The sequence below is a fragment of the Oncorhynchus tshawytscha genome, linkage group LG14, assembly GCF_018296145.1.
Source record: "Oncorhynchus tshawytscha isolate Ot180627B linkage group LG14, Otsh_v2.0, whole genome shotgun sequence".
NCBI lineage: Eukaryota > Metazoa > Chordata > Actinopteri > Salmoniformes > Salmonidae > Oncorhynchus > Oncorhynchus tshawytscha.
Genome location: NC_056442.1, coordinates 56,736,232 through 56,755,761, shown reverse-complemented (window position 1 = coordinate 56,755,761; position 19,530 = coordinate 56,736,232). Strand labels below are relative to the sequence as shown.

Below are 19,530 nucleotides of genomic sequence, written 5' to 3'. Positions count from 1 at the left end.
GTGATTGACTTGGAGTTACATTGTGTTGTTTAAGTGTTCCCTTTATTTTTTTGAGCAGTCTAGATTGGTAGGTAAGGGTGCTCTTGAGCGGCAAGATGTTCTTTACCATTTGGCCATCAGATTTGCCACCAATGCTTCTTATAGGACACATCACTGCACTACAGAGTACTCCTCTGTAAACTGGTCAACTCTGTATACCCGTCGCAAGACCCACTGGTTGATGCTTATTTATAAAACCCTCTTAGGCCTCACTCCCCCCTATCTGAGAGATCTACTGCAGCCCTAATCCTGCACATACAACACCCGTTCTGCCAGTCACATCCTGTTAAAGGTCCCAAAGCAGACACATCCCTGGGTCGCTCGTCTTTTCAGTTCGCTGTAGCTAGTGACTGGAACGAGCTGCAACAAACACTCAAACTGGACAGTTTTATCTCAATCTCTTCATTCAAAGACTCAATCATAGTCACTCTTTCTGACAGTTGTGGCTGCTTTGTGTGATGTATTGTTGTCTCTACCTTCTTGCCATTTGTGCTGTTGTTTGTGCCCAATCATGTTTGTACCATGTTATGTGCTGCTAACATGTGGTGTTGCTGCCTTGCTATGTTGTCATGTGTTGCTGCCTTGCTACCATGCTGTGTTGTCATGTGTTGCTGCCTTGCTCTGTTGCTACCATGCTGTGTTGTCATGTGTTGCTGCCTTGCTGTGTTGTCATGTGTTGCTGCCTTGCTGTGTTGTCATGTGTTGCTACCATGCTGTGTTGTCATGTGTTGCTGCCTTGCTGTGTTGTCATGTGTTGCTGCCTTGCTGTGTTGTCATGTGTTGCTGCCTTGCTGTGTTGTCATGTTGTTGCTGCCTTGCTGTGTTGTCATGTGTTGCTGCCTTGCTGTGTTGCTACCATGCTGTGTTGTCATGTGTTGCTGCCTTGCTGTGTTGTCATGTGTTGCTGCCTTGCTGTGTTGCTACCATGCTGTGTTGTCATGTGGTGCTGCCATGCTGTGTTGTCATGTGTCGCTGCCTTGCTGTGTTGTCATGTGTTGCTACCATGCTGTGTTGTCATGTGTCGCTGCCTTGCTGTGTTGTCATGTGTTGCTGCCTTGCTGTGTTGTCATGTGTTTGTTCTTAAACTGACTTGCCAAGTTAAATAAAGGTTACATTAAAATTAAAAAATAAAATACTTTTTGAGCATGTGGGGACACATGCCAATTCTTTTCAGTCTCCTGAGGGGGAAAATATTCCATATGTGTTATTTCATAGTTTTGACGTCTTCTCTATTATTCTACAGTGTAGACTGTATCTACCTCAACTACCTCATACCCCTGCACGTGGACTTGGTACTCCGTGTATATAGCCAAGTTATCCCTTCTCATTTTTCTCTCTGCATTATTGGAAAGGGGGAAGGGCCCATAAGCAAGCGTGTCACCGTTAGTCAACCCGTTGTTTAGGAAGCATTTACACATCCAGTAGGTGGCGCACTGTGGTATTTGACAGAATTTACCCCAGTAGATACAGCTCTGACGTCAATGCGTTTATGGGCATGCATACAAGGATTGAAAATAAACAAAGACCAAAAGCGGCTGATTGATCATTAAGCTGCCATAAACATAACTTAAAATACTTTTAGGCCATTTTTTTAAGCTACTACAAACACCCAGCATCTGAATCAAGACGTCCCTACGGCCATGGAAAACGCATTGTTGATGCGAGTGAGTGTTTTCTCCGACCAGGGAGGCAGGAAATACATGGAGGACGTTACCGAGGTTGTAGTGGAGCCCGAGTCGGGGGAAGACGAGCTGAACTCGGACGAACAAGATGAGACCAAAGGGGATAGCTCGACGGTCGACATTGTGCCTGAAAACGAGCAGCCTGATCGGACTGTACACAACGAGCCTCTATCTGCCTCCACTACAGTTGCATGGACACAAAATGTACAAAATGGGGACCAAAGTTGTGCTGCAGTTGCACTGGCAGTTTCGACAGTGGAGAGTTCACCGGCGGAGAGTGATAACCGGCCCCAGCGCTCGGTGGCTTTCTTCGCGGTGTTTGATGGCCACGGAGGCCGAGAGGCAGCGCAGTTTGCACGGGACTATTTATGGGAATTCATCAAGAAACAGCGGGGCTTTTGGTCCAAGGATGACGAGGAAGTGTGTGCAGCTATTCGGAAAGGTTTCGTTGCCTGCCACCATGCCATGTGGAAAAAGCTGCGTAAGTTAGAATCACCCATGTGTCAAGCTAAATATGTATATTGGGATTTGTTTTCACATCTCATGCATATAGCTAGCAACCGCTACGAATGAAATGACCACCGCAGGCTGAATGTGTGGTTTGGGTTCTCTGGCTTGACCATACAAATAAACCTACCACTGCTGGCCATCTGTCAGTAGGAGAGCACAGAAAGAGACATCCCATGATTCCTATCTCACCCCCTCCAGCCCATCAGGTCACACGGACAGGCGGCTGTGCGGGGCTCCGTGAATGGGCTTTTTACATGGTTGTCTTCCTCCTCTGTTTGCCTTCGATAGGGATGACAATGGGTTTGGAAAGAGGTCGCGACGGTTTCTTGACATCGATGGCATACCAAATCATGTTTATTACTGTAGTAGGCAGGCCAGGCAGCATGTGACATCTGATAATGTTGGTTGTAAAAGAGATTTGTAAAAACCAATGCGTCCCCCATCCCCCTCTTATCCGTTTGATTAAGTAGTCTCCAAAGTAGTCTCTTGGCTTATCAGCTGTGAGGGCAGTTGTATTTTAGGGCAGTCGTCAGCGATCTGCTCTGGGTCTTTCAACTGCCCTGTCAAGACACCAGTACCCAGTCTGCTCCACACCGGTGGTTTCCAACCACCACCACTCAGTCTGGCTTTCAACCAGTGGAGGCTCATTGGAAATGGAAGGGGTCCTCAGTGAATTTCCTAAAATAACCAATAGTGAAACATTAAAGATACAACTATACTAAATATATTCACGTCACCAAATAATTGATTAAAATACACTGTTTTGCAATGAAGGTCTACAGTAGCCTCAACAGCTCTCTGTAGGGTAGTACCATGGTGTAGCCGGAGGAATAGCTGTCCTTCTCTGGGTACAGTGACTTCAATACAAAACCTAGGAGGCTCATGGCTTTCACCCCCTTCCAAATACTTACACAGTAATTATGACAACTTCCGGAGGACGTCCTCCATCCTATCGGAGCTCTTGCAGCATGAACTGACATGTTGTCCACCCAATCAGAGGATCAGAGAATGAATCTAGTACTGAAAGCATAAGCTACAGCTAGCGAGCGCTGCAGTGCATAACATGTTGCGAGTAGTTGACTCAAAAAGGGAGAAAGACAATAATTGAACAGTTTTTAAACAAATTAATTTGGTCAAAAATGAAGGAGACGCGAGAGAGGTATTTTGTTGCAGCTTGCTAATTTAGCCTACTCAAACACCCGGCTCAAACAGAGAGGAATGCAATGTTAGCTAGCTGGCTAAGGCTATCCAACAGGGAGGGATGCTATGTTAGCTAACTGGCTAAGGCTATCCAACAGAGAGGGATGCTATGTTAGCTAGCTGGCTAATGCTATCCAACAGAGAGGGATGCTATGTTAGCTAGCTAGCTATGGCTATCCAACACTAAAACCCTTCCAAGTCAAGGTAAGCATTTGTGTTTTATACATGTATTACCACCAGGGCCCGCCTGTGTAACTGCTAAGCTTCTTGCTGACTGTACACTGTACTGCATCATTGTAGCAGGTTTAATAACGCCTTAGTTCTAGTTCTATGTTAACTGATGTTAGCTAAAATGGTGACAAAGATGTAGGCTGTGTGTCGTGGTTCTAATATGAAGGTTTGGCTTAGAAAGGTTTTTCCGCCTGGTCACAAACCGCTGCTGTGTTGTGCACTGAAGTCCACAAGCGAAGGGAGAAGGTGAGAGGAGGACAACGCGTAGATGCGAAAAGGAATTAACGAGCAAAATGATCATGCTGTTTGTATGTGGCTGCTCTGAAAGTGAACTGTGTTTGCGTGTGATCAGGGGTGTTTTCATTCTGCCGATTCTGTTGAAAAAACCCATTTCTTAAACGGAACTAAACTTGGATAAACATACCTGAATTTGTCCAATAGAAACTCTCGTTTGCAACTGTTATGACTAATGATCCCGTTCCCTATATCAGGGGCTGTCCAATCCCGTTCCCTATACCAGGGGCTGTCCAATCCCGTTCCCTATACCAGGGGCTGTCCAATCCCGTTCCCTATATCAGGGGCTGCCCAATCCCGTTCCCTATATCAGGGGCTGCCCAATCCCGTTCCCTATATCAGGGGCTGTCCAATCCCGTTCCCTATATCAGGGGCTGTCCAATCCCGTTCCCTATATCAGGGACTGTCCAATCCTGTTCCCAATTTCCCTGTATCAGGGGCTGTCCAATCCCGTTCCCTGTATCAGGGGCTGTCCAATCCGTTCCCTGTATCAGGGGCTGTCCAATCCGTTCCCTGTATCAGGGGCTGTCCAATCCGTTCCCTGTATCAGGGGCTGTCCAATCCCGTTCCCTGTATCAGGGGCTGTCCAATCCCGTTCCCTGTATCAGGGGCTGTCCAATCCCGTTCCCTGTATCAGGGGCTGTCCAATCCGTTCCCTGTATCAGGGGCTGTCCAATCCCGTTCCCTGTATCAGGCGCTGTCCAATTCTGTTCCCTATATCAGGGACTGTCCAATCCTGTTCCCTATATCAGGGACTGTCCAATCCTGTTCCCTATATCAGGGACTGTCCAATCCTGTTCCCTATATCAGGGGCTGTCCAATCCCGTTCCCTATATCAGGGGCTGTCCAATCCTGTTCCCTGTATCAGGGGCTGTCCAATCCCGTTCCCTATATCAGGGGCTGTCCAATCCTGTTCCCTATATCAGGGGCTGTCCAATCCCGTTCCCTATATCAGGGGCTGTCCAATCCTGTTCCCTGTATCAGGGGCTGTCCAATCCTGTTGGAGTTAAAACCAACAGAAGGGTAGTTTTCCAGGAACAGGATTGGAGTTAAAACCAACAGGACGGTATCTCTCCAGGAACAGAGTTGGAATTAAAACCAACAGGACGGTATCTCTCCAGGAACAGAGTTGGAGTTAAAACCTACAGGACGGTATCTCTCCAGGAACAGAGTTGGAGTTAAAACCTACAGGAGGGTCTCTCTCCAGGAACAGGGTTGGAGTTAAAACCCACAGGAGGGTCTCTCTCCAGGAACAGGGTTGGAGTTAAATCCAACAGGAGTGTCTCTCTCCAGGAACAGGGTTGGAGTTAAAACCTACAGGAGGGTCTCTCTCCAGGAACAGGTTTGGAGTTAAATCCAACAGGAGGGTATCTCTCCAGGAACAGGGGTTCCTTCCTAACGGTTGTTATATTCAGGGGCCATGTTATTGCAGGGAAGTAGGTTAGTCTGAAGGCTACTTCTAAGGCCGGGCAAGTTCCAATAGTTCAACATGTTCTCCCTCCCTCTGCAGCCGAATGGCCCAAAACTCTCACAGGGCTTCCCAGCACCTCAGGCACCACGGCCAGTGTAGTGGTCATCCGGGGGAACCGAATGTACGTGGCCCACGTAGGAGACTCTGCCATAGTGCTGGGGGTCCAGGATGACCTCACAGACCAGTTCATCAAAGCCGTGGAGGTTACACAGGACCACAAGCCAGAGCTGCCCAAGGAGAGGGAACGCATCGAAGGGCTGGGGGGCAGGTAAGGCTTACTGACACATACTACCCTATTAGGTTAGTTGTCTAGCCAGCCAACTCAACATGAATGTTTAGTCTGTCTGACAGACTAGCCTAACATATAATACTGTACTAGGGCTCCCAACAACCGTACCCTCATGTGACTGTGCATCCAAAACAACAGCCCCTATGACAAGAGAATGGGTTTGTGCCAAAAAGCATGTCACCCCTCTCTCTCTCTCTCTCTCTCTCTCTCTCTCTCTCTCTCTCTCTCTCTCTCTCTCTCTCTCTCTCTCTCTCTCTCTCTCTCTCTCTCTCTCTCTCTCTCTCTCTCTCTCTCTCTTCTTCTCACAATAGCACAATAGCGACTTAAACTCTTGTCTGCTTTGGGTGACAACATTATCTATTCTAATGCAAACTCAGTCAGATGAAGCATTGAAGCATCTATGCCTGCTTGGTGGGAAACAACAGAATAACTCCTAACTGACTTGGTGACTAGACTACTGTCGGACTGACTGGGTGACTAGACTACTGTAGAACTGACTGGGTGACTAGACTACTGTAGAACTGACTGGGTGACTAGACTACTGTAGAACTGACTGGGTGACTAGACTACTGTAGAACTGACTGGGTGACTAGACTACTGTAGAACTGACTGGGTGACTAGACTACTGTAGAACTGACTGGGTGACTAGACTACTGTAGAACTGACTGGGTGACTAGACTACTGTAGAACTGACTGGGTGACTAGACTACTGTTGTAGAACTGACTGGGTGACTAGACTACTGTTGTAGAACTGACTGGGTGACTAGACTACTGTTGTAGAACTGACTGGGTGACTAGACTACTGTAGAACTGACTGGGTGACTAGACTACTGTAGAACTGACTGGGTACTGACTGGGTGACTAGACTAGAGGGATGGACAGACTACTGTAGAACTGACTGGGTGACTAGACTACTGTAGAACTGGCTGGGTGACTGGGTGACTAGACTACTGTAGAACTGACTGGGTGACTAGACTACTGTAGAACTGACTGGGTGACTAGACTACTGTAGAACTGACTGGGTGACTAGACTAGAGGGATGGACAGACTACTGTAGAACTGACTGGGTGACTAGACTACTGTAGAACTGACTGGGTGACTAGACTACTGTAGAACTGAGAACTGACTGGGTGAACTGACTGGGTGACTACTACTGTAGAACTGACTGGGTGACTAGACTGGGTAACTAGACTACTGTAGAACTGACTGGGTGACTAGACTAGAGGGATGGACAGACTACTGTAGAACTAACTGGGTAACTAGACTACTGTAGAACTGACTGGGTGACTAGACTACTGTAGAACTAACTGGGTAACTAGACTACTGTAGAACTGACTGGGTAACTAGACTACTGTAGAACTGACTGGGTGACTAGACTACTGTAGAACTGACTGGGTGACTAGACTACTGTAGAACTGACTGGGTGACTAGACTACTGTAGGATGGACAGACTACTGTAGAACTGACTGGGTAACTAGACTACTGTAGAACTGACTGGGTGACTAGACTACTGTAGAACTGACTGGGTGACTAGACTACTGTAGAACTGACTGGGTGACTAGACTACTGTAGAACTGACTGGGTGACTAGACTACTGTAGAACTGACTGGGTGACTATCTGTGTTATATCAACCAGCCAATTGAAATAAAGGTTATTGAGCAAGTCATTTTGGAACATTGTATGCTACTATCTATTAATAAGCCGTTTTATAAGACGTGTTAAATGGTTTATTGAACATTTGTAAAGTGCATCCCAAGTTACTCCCTATTCCTTTATCTAGAGCCTGGTCACAGGTAGTCAACTATAAATTAACTCCCCATTCCTTTAGAGCCTGGTCACAGGTAGTCAACTATAAATGTAATGCCTTTTGTGACACGGACTGGCTAAATCATAACTACTACTTCATCACTACCTTACTAAATGTATATGATAACTGTCCTGTCTGTCTCTCTCCTATCTCCAGTGTGATAACTGTCCTGTCTGTCTCTCTTCCTCCTATTTCCAGTGAGATAATTATCCTGTCTGTCTCTCTCTCCTATTTCCAGTGAGATAATTCTCCTGTCTGTCTCTCTCTCCTATTTTCAGTGAGATAATTCTCCTGTCTGTCTCTCTTCCTCCTATCTCCAGTGTGATAAAGAAGTCTGGTGTGAACAGGGTGGTGTGGAAGAGACCCAGGTTAACTCATAACGGCCCCGTCCGGAGGAGCACCGTCATCGATCAGATCCCTTTCCTGGCTGTGGCCAGAGCTCTGGGTATGTTGTTGTTGTCTTAAATCTCCACAGAGGTTCATTTCCATTTTTATGGAAATAGTTTGATTATTTTGTTAATGTTTCTCCCTCTTACCTGAAACCTTTATTATTTTGGAGCTGTCGCACTGGCCGTTCAGTCCGAACAGATTCACCAAATCATGGACATTAGTTGCACTGAACAGAAGTTGCCTCACTCAGAGGCATGTGTTGCTAGGCAACCCCCCCCTCCCCCCATAAATCCTATTTAGACACATTTTCTTTTAATTTGAGTCCGTGATGCCCAGAGCAGGACCAGCTACCGGCGAGCGATGAACTGAAAACTCAAGAGTTCTGATTCTATAAGCCTCGCTCACCGTAGGGGCTTATTGGAGCTGTCATTTGTGACCGAGACTTGTAAACGTGTAGCTTTAAACAACGTAGGCCTACATTTGTTGATTTCTAGGCATCCAAATAAGATTATTTCTTGATACATTTGAAACGAGGTCTAGTTGTGACCAGATTGTGAACGACTCTTGGCCGAATGCAGTGGTTGACTTCCATGAGGGGGATTTAAGAGCAATATTGTTGGTGAACTGCAGCTCCTCAAACGATCTGTTCTCGAGTTCCTGTTTGTTGAACAGAGGATGTGTATGTTTTGGTTCCAGGGTTGGGGAGTAACAGATCACATGTAATCTGTTATGTGCAAGGGATTATATAAAAACTGGTAACTAATCTGTTATGTGTAAGGGATTATATAAAAACTGGTAACTGTAATCTGTTATGTGTAAGGGATTATATAAAAACTGGTAACTGTAATCTGTTATGTGTAAGGGATTATATAAAAACTGGTAACTGTAATCTGTTATGTGTAAGGGATTATATAAAAACTGGTAACTGTAATCTGTTATGTGTAAGGGATTATATAAAAACCAGTAACTGTAACTGTAATCTGTAACTGTAATCTGTTATGTGTAAGGGATTATATAAAAACTGGTAACATCTGTTATGTGTAAGGGATTATATAAAAACTGGTAACTAATCTGTTACGTGTAAGGGATTATATAAAAACCGGTAACTGTAATCTGTTATGTGTAAGGGATTATATAAAAACTGGTAACTGTAACTGTAATCTGTTATGTGTAAGGGATTATATAAAAACTGGTAACTAATCTGTTATGTGTAAGGGATTATATAAAAACTGGTAACTGTAATCTGTTATGTGTAAGGGATTATATAAAAACTGGTAACTGTAATCTGTTATGTGTAAGGGATTATATAAAAACTGGTAACTGTAACTGTAATCTGTTATGTGTAAGGGATTATATAAAAACTGGTAACTGTAATCTGTTATGTGTAAGGGATTATATAAAAACTGGTAACTAATCTGTTATGTGTAAGGGATTATATAAAAACTGGTAACTGTAATCTGTTACGTGTAAGGGATTATATAAAAACCGGTAACTGTAATCTGTTATGTGTAAGGGATTATATAAAAACTGGTAACTAATCTGTTATGTGTAAGGGATTATATAAAAACTGGTAACTGTAATCTGTAATCTGTTAATCTGTGTAAGGGATTATATAAAAACTGGTAACTGTAATCTGTTATGTGTAAGGGATTATATAAAAACTGGTAACTGTAATCTGTTATGTGTAAGGGATTATATAAAAACTGGTAACTGTAATCTGTTATGTGTAAGGGATTATATAAAAACTGGTAACTGTAATCTGTTATGTGTAAGGGATTATATAAAAACTGGTAACTGTAATCTGTTATGTGTAAGGGATTATATAAAAACTGGTAACTAATCTGTTATGTGTAAGGGATTATATAAAAACTGGTAACTGTAATCTGTTACGTGTAAGGGATTATATAAAAACTGGTAACTGTAATCTGTTACGTGTAAGGGATTATATAAAAACTGGTAACTGTAATCTGTTATGTGTAAGGGATTATATAAAAACTGGTAACTGTAATCTGTTATGTGTAAGGGATTATATAAAAACTGGTAACTGTAATCTGTTATGTGTAAGGGATTATATAAAAACTGGTAACTGTAATCTGTTATGTGTAAGGGATTATATAAAAACTGGTAACTGTAACTGTAATCTGTTATGTGTAAGGGATTATATAAAAACTGGTAACTGTAATCTGTTATGTGTAAGGGATTATATAAAAACTGGTAACTGTAATCTGTTATGTGTAAGGGATTATATAAAAACTGGTAACTGTAATCTGTTATGTAATCTGTAAGGGATTATATAAAAACTGGTAACTGTAATTATATTATATAAAAACTGGTAACTGTAATCTGTTATGTGTAAGGGATTATATAAAAACTGGTAACTGTAATCTGTTATGTGTAAGGGATTATATAAAAACTGGTAACTGTAATCTGTTACGTGGGATTATATAAAAACTGGTAAGGGATTATATAAAAACTGGTAACTGTAATCTGTTACGTGTAAGGGATTATATAAAAACTGGTAACTGTAATCTGTTATGTGTAAGGGATTATATAAAAACTGGTAACTGTAATCTGTTATGTGTAAGGGATTATATAAAAACTGGTAACTGTAATCTGTTATATAAAAACTGGTAACTGTAATCTGTTATGTGTAAGGGATTATATAAAAACTGGTAACTGTAATCTGTTATGTGTAAGGGATTATATAAAAACTGGTAACTGTAATCTGGTTATATAAAAACTGGTAACTGTAATCTGTTATGTGTAATAAAAACTGGGATTATATAAAAAAACTGGTAACTAATCTGTTACGTGTAAGGGATTATATAAAAAACTGGTAACTGTAACTGTAATCTGTTATGTGTAAGGGATTATATAAAAACTGGTAACTGTAACTGTAATCTGTTATGTGTAAGGGATTATATAAAAACCGGTAACTGTAATCTGTTATGTGTAAGGGATTATATAAAAACTGGTAACTGTAATCTGTTATGTGTAAGGGATTATATAAAAACTGGTAACTAATCTGTTATGTGTAAGGGATTATATAAAAACCGGTAACTGTAATCTGTTACGTGTAAGGGATTATATAAAAACTGGTAACTGTAACTGTAATCTGTTATGTGTAAGGGATTATATAAAAACTGGTAACTGTAATCTGTTATGTGTAAGGGATTATATAAAAACTGGTAACTAATCTGTTATGTGTAAGGGATTATATAAAAACTGGTAACTGTAATCTGTTACGTGTAAGGGATTATATAAAAACCGGTAACTGTAATCCGTTATGTCACCAGCAAAACATTTTTTATATCGGGTTACAGATACTTTTGAAAAACTAGTTGATTACTTCGACGATTACTTTTAAATTCAGAAAAAAATTATTTGACACTAATTTGATTTCTCAATGACATTCAAATCAGCTTTGAAAAAAGGCACAAATGTAAGTTTGTTCCACCTGAGTGAGTCTGACCACCAATCAGAGACCACTGTGATGACACACCAAATGATGACCACCAATCAGAGACCACTGTGATGACACACCAAATGATGACCACCAATCAGAGACCACTTTGATGACACACCAAATGGTGACCACCAATCAGAGACCACTATGATGACACACCAAATGGTGACCACTATGATGACACACCAAATGATGACCACCAATCAGAGACCACTATGATGACACACCAAATGATGACCACCAATCAGAGACCACTATGACGACACACCAAATGATGACCACCAATCAGAGAGAGACCACTATGATGACACACAAAATGAGGACCACCAATCAGAGACCACTATGATGACACACCAAATGATGACCACCAATCAGAGACCACTGTGATGACACACCAAATGATGACCACCAATCAGAGACCACTATGATGACACACCAAATGGTGACCACCAATCAGAGACCACTATGATGACACACCAAATGGTGACCACTATGATGACACACCAAATGATGACCACCAATCAGAGACCACTATGATGACACACCAAATGATGACCACCAATCAGAGACCACTATGATGACACACCAAATGATGACCACCAATCAGAGACCACTATGATGACACACCAAATGATGACCACCAATCACAGACCACTATGATGACCACCAATCACAGAATACTATGATGAAACACCAAATGATGACCACCAATCAGAGACCACTATGATGACACACCAAATGATGACCACCAATCAGAGAGACCACTATGACGACACACCAAATGATGACCACCAATCAGAGACCACTATGATGACACACCAAATGATGACCACCAATCAGAGACCACTATGATGACGCACCAAATGTGTTTGATGGATTGTGGGAAAAGAGCAGGAATAGTCTTTTGTAGGCTTCAGTCCAAGCCATGTCTTCCAATGGTGCGACTGCTGTCGGCATCTAAAGATGATCCAACTTGAATAAACCCTTGGAGGATGACAGCAGTGGTGTAGACTACGGCGATACGGACATCACTTATTATTCATATTTATGACTTGTTATTGACTTTAAGCATCAGCTGTCAGAGCATCTTACAGATCGCTGCAGCTGTAAATAGCCCATCTGTAAATAGCCTATCCAACCAACTACCAACCTCATCCCCTTATTTGTTTTTCTGCTCTTTTGTAAATCCAGTATTTCTACCTGCACATCCTCATCTGCTCATCTATCACTCCAGTGTAAATCTGCTAAATTGTAATAACTTCACCACTATTGGCCTATTTATTGCCTTACCTTCATACTTCATTTGCATACACTGTATACATATTTATTTTTTTGTGTTATTTGACGGTATGTTTTACTCCATGTGTAACTCTGTGTTGTTGTTTTTGTCGAACTGCTTTGCTTTATCTTGGCCAGGTCGCAGTTGTAAATGAGAACTTGTTCTCAACTAGCCTACCTGGTTAAATAAAGGTGTTCTCAACTAGCCTACCTGGTTAAATAAAGGTGTTCTCAACTAGCCTACCTGGTTAAATAAAGGTGTTCTCAACTAGCCTACCTGGTTAAATAAAGGTGAAATATTTTTTTTGTAAATGTACGCTGTGGCGCTCTGATGTTGGTGGGATTTGGAGGATGATGAAGGCAACAGGGGAAAGAGCCTCAGATCCACAAAGTCCCTTCCACCAGGTGGCTGATGAGATATGTTGGGACGACTGCCATATTTGCATCTCCATCCCAAAGCCCTTGGAAGTGTATTTCGCCAGACTGCCAAGAACCTTGCCCTCATCCAGGCCAAGGCAGCGAGACACGGTAGTGATGACACCATAGGCCTTGTTGATCTCTGCACCAGACAGGATGCTCTTGTCAGCATACTTGTGGTCCATGGAGAATAAGAGCACATCCTCCCAGCTGCTCCCTCAACTGGAGTCATCTGTGTCATTGTGTTGTGTGACACAACTACATTTTAGAGTTGCCTTTTATTGTCCCCAGCACAAGGTGCACCTGTGCAATAATCATGCTGTTTAATCAGCTTCTTGATATTCCACACCTGTCAGGTGGATGGATTATCTAGGCAAAGGAGAAATGCTCACTAACAGGGATGTAAACAAATTGCACACAACATTTGAGAGAAATACGTTTTTTTTGTGGGTATGGAACATTTCTGGGATCTTTTATTTCAGCTCATGAAACACAGGACCAACACTGCGTTTTATATTTTTGTTCAGTATGGATCTAAACTTTTTTTTTTTCCTAAATACATTTTTGACGTTCTTGTTTTTGGAGAAGCAGGTTTGTTTTCTTTGCAAAAGTTTTTCAGGAGTTTTCCTCATCTCTCTGCACACCTAAAGAACTCCTAAAGAACACCTAGTTTGTCTCCAGTTCATAGATTTTCTTTCAACTGTAAAAATCTAACATCTTAATATTTCTGGTTGGGAAACAAAGTGAAGCACTGCACTACACTACACTTGACATAAATTCCCTTGTTTCTCAGTCAGTTTCACAGGTATGCTTCTTTCCATAGGGGGATGCTCTCTGTTTTTCATAGGGGGATGCTCTCTGTTTTCCATAGGGGATGCTCTCTGTTTTCCATAGGGGGAGGTTCACTGTTTTCCATGGGGGGAGGCTCTCTGTTTTCCATAGGGGATGCTCACTGTTTTCCATGGGGATGCTCACTGTTTTCCATGGGGGATGCTCACTGTTTTCCATGGGGAGGCTCACTGTTTTCCATGGGGGACGTCACTGTTTTCCATGGGGGTGCTCACTGTTTTCCATGGGGGTGCTCACTGTTTTCCATGGGGAGGCTCACTGTTTTCCATGGGGAGGCTCACTGTTTTCCATGGGGGAGGCTCACTGTTTTCCATGGGGGAGGCTCACTGTTTTCCATGGGGGAGGCTCACTGTTTTCCATGGGGAGGCTCACTGTTTTCCATGGGGGATGCTCACTGTTTTCCATGGGGAGGCTCACTGTTTTCCATGGGGAGGCTCACTGTTTTCCATGGGGGAGGCTCACTGTTTTCCATGATGGGGTTTTCCATGGGGAGGCCCACTGTTTTCTATAGGGGAGGCTCACTGTTTTCTATAGGGGAGGCTCACTGTTTTGCATGGGGGAGGCTCACTGTTTTCCATAGGGGAGGCTCACTGTTTTCCATGGGGGAGGCTCACTGTTTTCCATGAGGCTCACTGTTTTCCATAGGGGGAGGCTCACTGTTTTCCATAGGGGGAGGCTCACTGTTTTCCATAGGGGGATGCTCACTGTTCACTGTTTTGCTCTTCCCAGACATAAAGAGCCCATAAATAACTATGTTTGGTAACAGCAAGACCGGCAACGAGGCATTTCATCTTCTTTTTGTCCAGTTACTGTGAATTACTGTGGATATGTGTAAAACCCCCTCTACTTCTCCTTTCCCTTTGCTATCCAGTGTTCCCTTGTGAGACGAGGAACATTTTATTTAATTATATTCTGCCCCTATAGGGGACCTGTGGAGCTATGACTTCTACAGCGGAGAGTTTGTAGTGTCCCCGGAGCCAGACACCTGTGTTCTGACCCTTGACCCCCATAAACACCGTTACATCATCCTGGGCAGTGACGGGCTGTGGAACATGGTGCCCCCCCAGGACGCTGTCTCCATGTGCCAGGACAACGATGAGGCCATGGTGAGTCGTGGTGCTAAACGTCAGTGTGCTGTTCAGTAGGGCAAAACATTTTGCAACGGGGGGGAGGGGGAATATATATATATATATCTGTTTCTTATTGGTTTAGGTATCACTCTGTTTTGAAACGTTTTTCCCTGCTGAACACGGACTAAGGCTTTTCAAACCCGGACACTGAGGCTTGTGTGTGCAGCCTGGTCTGATTAATTCATTTATTGTATGACCCACATGATCATACATTTATTTTTAAATCACACAACTACTGTAAACAAACCTCCCCCTCTCTCTCTCCTAGGCGCCGTGCGGGGTGTCCAGCGCTCGCCAGCTGGTGAGCCACGCCCTCCTGCGGTGGCGCCAGAGGATGCTGCGTGCGGACAACACGTCGGCCATCGTGATCGCCCTGCAGGAGCCGGGTGTCCCTCAGGAACCCCTCCACCACGAGGAGGTGCTGCTGAACCTGGCCGAGGGACAACACTGTGGCCCAGCATCGGACTCCCACTCCAACACACCACTCGTCAAGGTACAGAGCAGAGGGACTTGTAAGGTTGTGTGTCCAAAAATGGCATTCTATTCTCTATGTAGTGCACTGTGGAAAAATAGGGTGCTATTTGGGGTAAATCATAATTACTACTTCATTAGTACTGTCTGAAATACCTCTGTCCCCCTCTCTCTCTCTCTCTCTTTCTGTCTCTCTCTCTCTGTCTCTCTCTCTCTTGCTCTCCCTCTGTTTCTCTCTGTCCCCCTCTGTCTCCCTTGGTCTCTCTCTTTCTGTCTCTCCCTCTGTCCCCCTCTGTCTTTCTCTCTGTCTCTCTCTCCCTCCCTCTGTTTCTCTCTGTCCCCCTCTGTCTTTCTCTTTCTGTTTTTCTGTCTCTCTTTCTGTCTCTCTCTCTCTCTGTCCCCCTCTGTCTCTCTCTTTCTGTCTCTCCCTCTGTCTCTCTCTTTGTCTCTCTGTTTCTCTGTCCCCCTCTGTCTTTCTCTCTTTCTCTCTCTCTCTCTGTCCCCCTCTGTCTCTCTCTCTGTTTCTCTGTCCCCCATTGTCTTTCTCTCTTTCTCTCTCTCTGTTTCTCTGTCCCCCTCTGTCTTTCTCTCTTTCGGTCTCTCTCTCCCTCCCTCTGTTTCTCTCTGTCCCCCTCTGTCTTTCTCTCTTTCTGTCTCTCTCCCTCCCTCTGTTTCTCTCTGTCCCCCTCTGTCTTTCTCTCTTTCTGTTTTTCTGTCTCTCTCTCTCTCTGTCCCCCTCTGTCTCTCTCTTTCTGTCTCTCCCTCTGTCTCTCTCTTTGTCTCTCTGTTTCTCTGTCCCCCTCTCTCTTTCTCTCTTTCTGTCTCTCCTCTCTGTCCCCCTCTGTCTCTCTCTCTCTCTGTCCCCCTCTGTCTCTCTCTTTCTGTCTCTCCCTCTGTCTCTCTCTTTGTCTCTCTGTTTCTCTGTCCCCCTCTGTCTTTCTCTCTTTCTGTCTCTCCCTCTGTCCCCCTCTGTCTTTCTCTCTTTCTGTTTTTCTGTCTCTCTCTCTGTCCCCCTCTCTCTAGGTTCCAGACATGTCGTCTGCTGTGTGTGAGCTCCTTCCAACCCTGGAGCGTGGACACGGCCTATCAGGGAGCAGCCTGTACGTCCTGGCCCTATCAGATCCCTTTGACACACCCCTCTCAGACTCTGACGACTCCCGCACCGGTTTCCCCCTGACGACAGGCAGCCCCGCCCCGGGGGAGGAGCTTAGTGATGTCACCGCCAGGACGCCCGGCGGCAAACGGACTCTAGATGATGACACGTCACCCAACCCAGTCCCGTCCGCCAAGAGGAACCGGAGGAAGAATGGCGAGGGAACGTTGGCGGGGCCAAAAGGCGGTGGAGGAAAGGACCAGAAACAGTCTCTGACTCCGCCCCCCACCAATGTTTCCCCCACGCTCTTCCAGCAGCGACACGGCAAGGCCACCGTGTGTGTGTGCTGAGAGACACACACACACACACACACACACACACTATAGACGGACTATCAGGGACTCAAGACAGACACTAACATTCTGCCTTTTCCACAACCTTTTACAAACGACTCTGACTGACTGAGAGACCAGAGTCCCTTTCAGGGTCGTTATTCCTCTGTTTGGTGACACCTACTAGTCACATTGATGGATTACATATTGGTATTGTGTTCTGCACTTGTCCTCTGTTATATTTCGTCTTACTCTGTTCCCTGGGATGGTGGAGAATGATTTTAAGTGGTGGTCTGTCATGTAAATCATTTTTAACCCCCGTAAGTAACTCTTGTGATGCAAAGAAAGGTTAACATTTTCAAAACGGCTTTTGTAAACACACAAAGTTTTTCGAAATTAACCACAAAATTTGGGGTCGACAGGCACTTCCAAAAAAAAAAAGGTTTGGAATACTGCCCCTCCCCCGGGGCGTGGCTGTCTGGGTGATGGTTATAACGTGTGAACGTCCACGAAGTCACAAGATATCTCACACTCATTATGTCATGACTAAATCTTTATTTATTTTTTGAGGTTTGGTGTTGTTTTGGGGACAGAAAAATCACCCAAAGTATGAATTTATCCAATCTGTAAATATTCTGCAAATCTTGACATGGGTGCATTAATAAAATACATGTGATATTTACTTTTAGGTAAAGCAATATATTTTTTTATACATTATACACTATTGTAGAAGCTATAGACGAGGATAGCCTACCATTTTTAAGATTTTCAAATCAATATATTCCTACCATTTCCTAAATTCACTTCGGTCTTGATATTTATCATAATCTTGATATTCCCTCATATCATTCAATCCTCCTATCCTTTATGGTTTACTGGGCCCATCCTGGTTTTAAATTGGATTTAAATGTTGTTTTTCCTTCTAATGTGTGTGTTCTGTTATTTCTTCACATATTCTAATGAGATAATCCCAAACTGAAAAGGTGCTGTTACAGTTTAAACCAGTGAACTAATTAACCTGTAATTAGTTCGACAAGGTGAACCGTATGATATAGTCAGTCAGTCATGTTGCTTTTCCCACTGTCAGATGAGCTCACATGACACCTTGTGGTCATTACCTGTAACTGCAACACTTAACCTATTTATTTTATTTTCCTTTTTACTGAACCCCCCCACCCAACAACAATATCTAGAGACAATGAACTGTTGGCTATTTAACTGCTCCAGTTTAGTCTATGGGGTTCTGTTGTCTGCAGTGGTCTTTGAGAAAATGGTTGTAGTAAACTAGCTAGTTGTCAATACACATTTGTTTGTTTTTTCGTTTTTAGAATACTGGGGGGGGAGGGTCTTAACTTTTATTTGCTTCTCAAGTTGATTGACTTGAACTAGGATTGCTAGTTAGATATATACGACTCGTTGACATGTTTTATTTAAAAAGCAGTCTGATGCTTCATCTTAATTTACCTACATGGATATGACTCGTTTTTTATTTTACCTTTATTTAACAAGGCAAGTCAGTTAACAAATTCTTATTTACAATGACGGCCTAGGAACAGTGGGTTAACTGCCTGTTCAGGGGCAGAACGACAGATTTGTACCTTGTCAGCTCGGGGGTTTGAACTTGCAACCTTCCGGTTACTAGTCCAACGCTCTAACCACTAGGCTACCCTGCCAGCATTGTTTTATTATTTATGTTTTATTAGTCCTCACAGAGCTGTTGCTGTGGTTACGGGGCATCAGACTTTTGACAGTACTAGTGTTTTTAACAAAGGTCTACCGACTGACACATTTGCTTCTTGACAAGCTCTTGTTAAATTATTAATCATTTTCTGTATGTAGTTTTAGTTTTTCTAGACCAAAGTGCAATTTTAACTGGACAATTTTCTTTTCTTTTCCTAATAGGCCTGTATTTGTGTTAGTGTTTTTTTTGTGTTTTTTTACTCTTGTTGGATTGAACATTTTAAATGTTTTTAGGGGGAGAGATACTGGTGTGTCATTCTGCCAGAACATATTTTGTTACTTTGTTTGATGGTTTTGTGCATAATGTTTTTAGGAATAGTATTGTTTTTGCGTCCCAAATTTAACTTTATTCCAGAAGTAGTGCACTACTTAGCTACACACAATACTCCATAATGACAAAGCAAAAACAGGTTTAGACATTTTTGCTAATTTATTTAAAAAATAAACTGAATTATCACATTTACAGAAGTATTCAGACCCTTTACTCAGTACTTTGTTGAAGCATCTTTGTCAGCGATTACAACCTTGGGTCTTCTTGGGTATGACGCTACGAGCTTGGCACACCTGTATTTGGGGAGTTTCTCCCATTCTTCTCTGCAGATCCTCTCAGGTTAGATGGGGAGCGTCGCTGCACAGCTATTGTCAAGTCTCTCCAGAGATGTTAGATCAGGTTCAAGTCCTGGCCCTGGCCGGGCCACTCGAGGACATTCAGAGACTTGTCCCGAAGCCACTCCTGCGTTGTCTTGGCTGTGTGCTTAGGGTTGTTGTCCTATTGGAAGGTTAACCTTCATCCCAGTCTGAGGTCCTGAGTGCTCTGGAGCAGGTTTTAATCAAATATCT

The 19,530-nt window shown here is 43.4% G+C and overlaps 1 protein-coding gene across 1 annotated transcript; it reads left to right on the top strand.

Moving 5' to 3' along the window:
- The first annotated feature begins 1,490 nt into the window (after positions 1-1,490).
- On the top strand, positions 1,491-18,251 carry LOC112267331 (protein phosphatase 1D). The gene is made up of 6 exons (XM_024445621.2): positions 1,491-2,202; positions 5,467-5,695; positions 7,845-7,969; positions 14,849-15,030; positions 15,323-15,547; positions 16,549-18,251. The coding sequence occupies exons 1-6, from the start codon at positions 1,680-1,682 to the stop codon at positions 16,966-16,968; spliced, it is 1,704 nt and encodes a 567-aa protein (XP_024301389.1). The 5' UTR covers positions 1,491-1,679; the 3' UTR covers positions 16,969-18,251.
- The last annotated feature ends 1,279 nt before the right edge of the window (positions 18,252-19,530 follow it).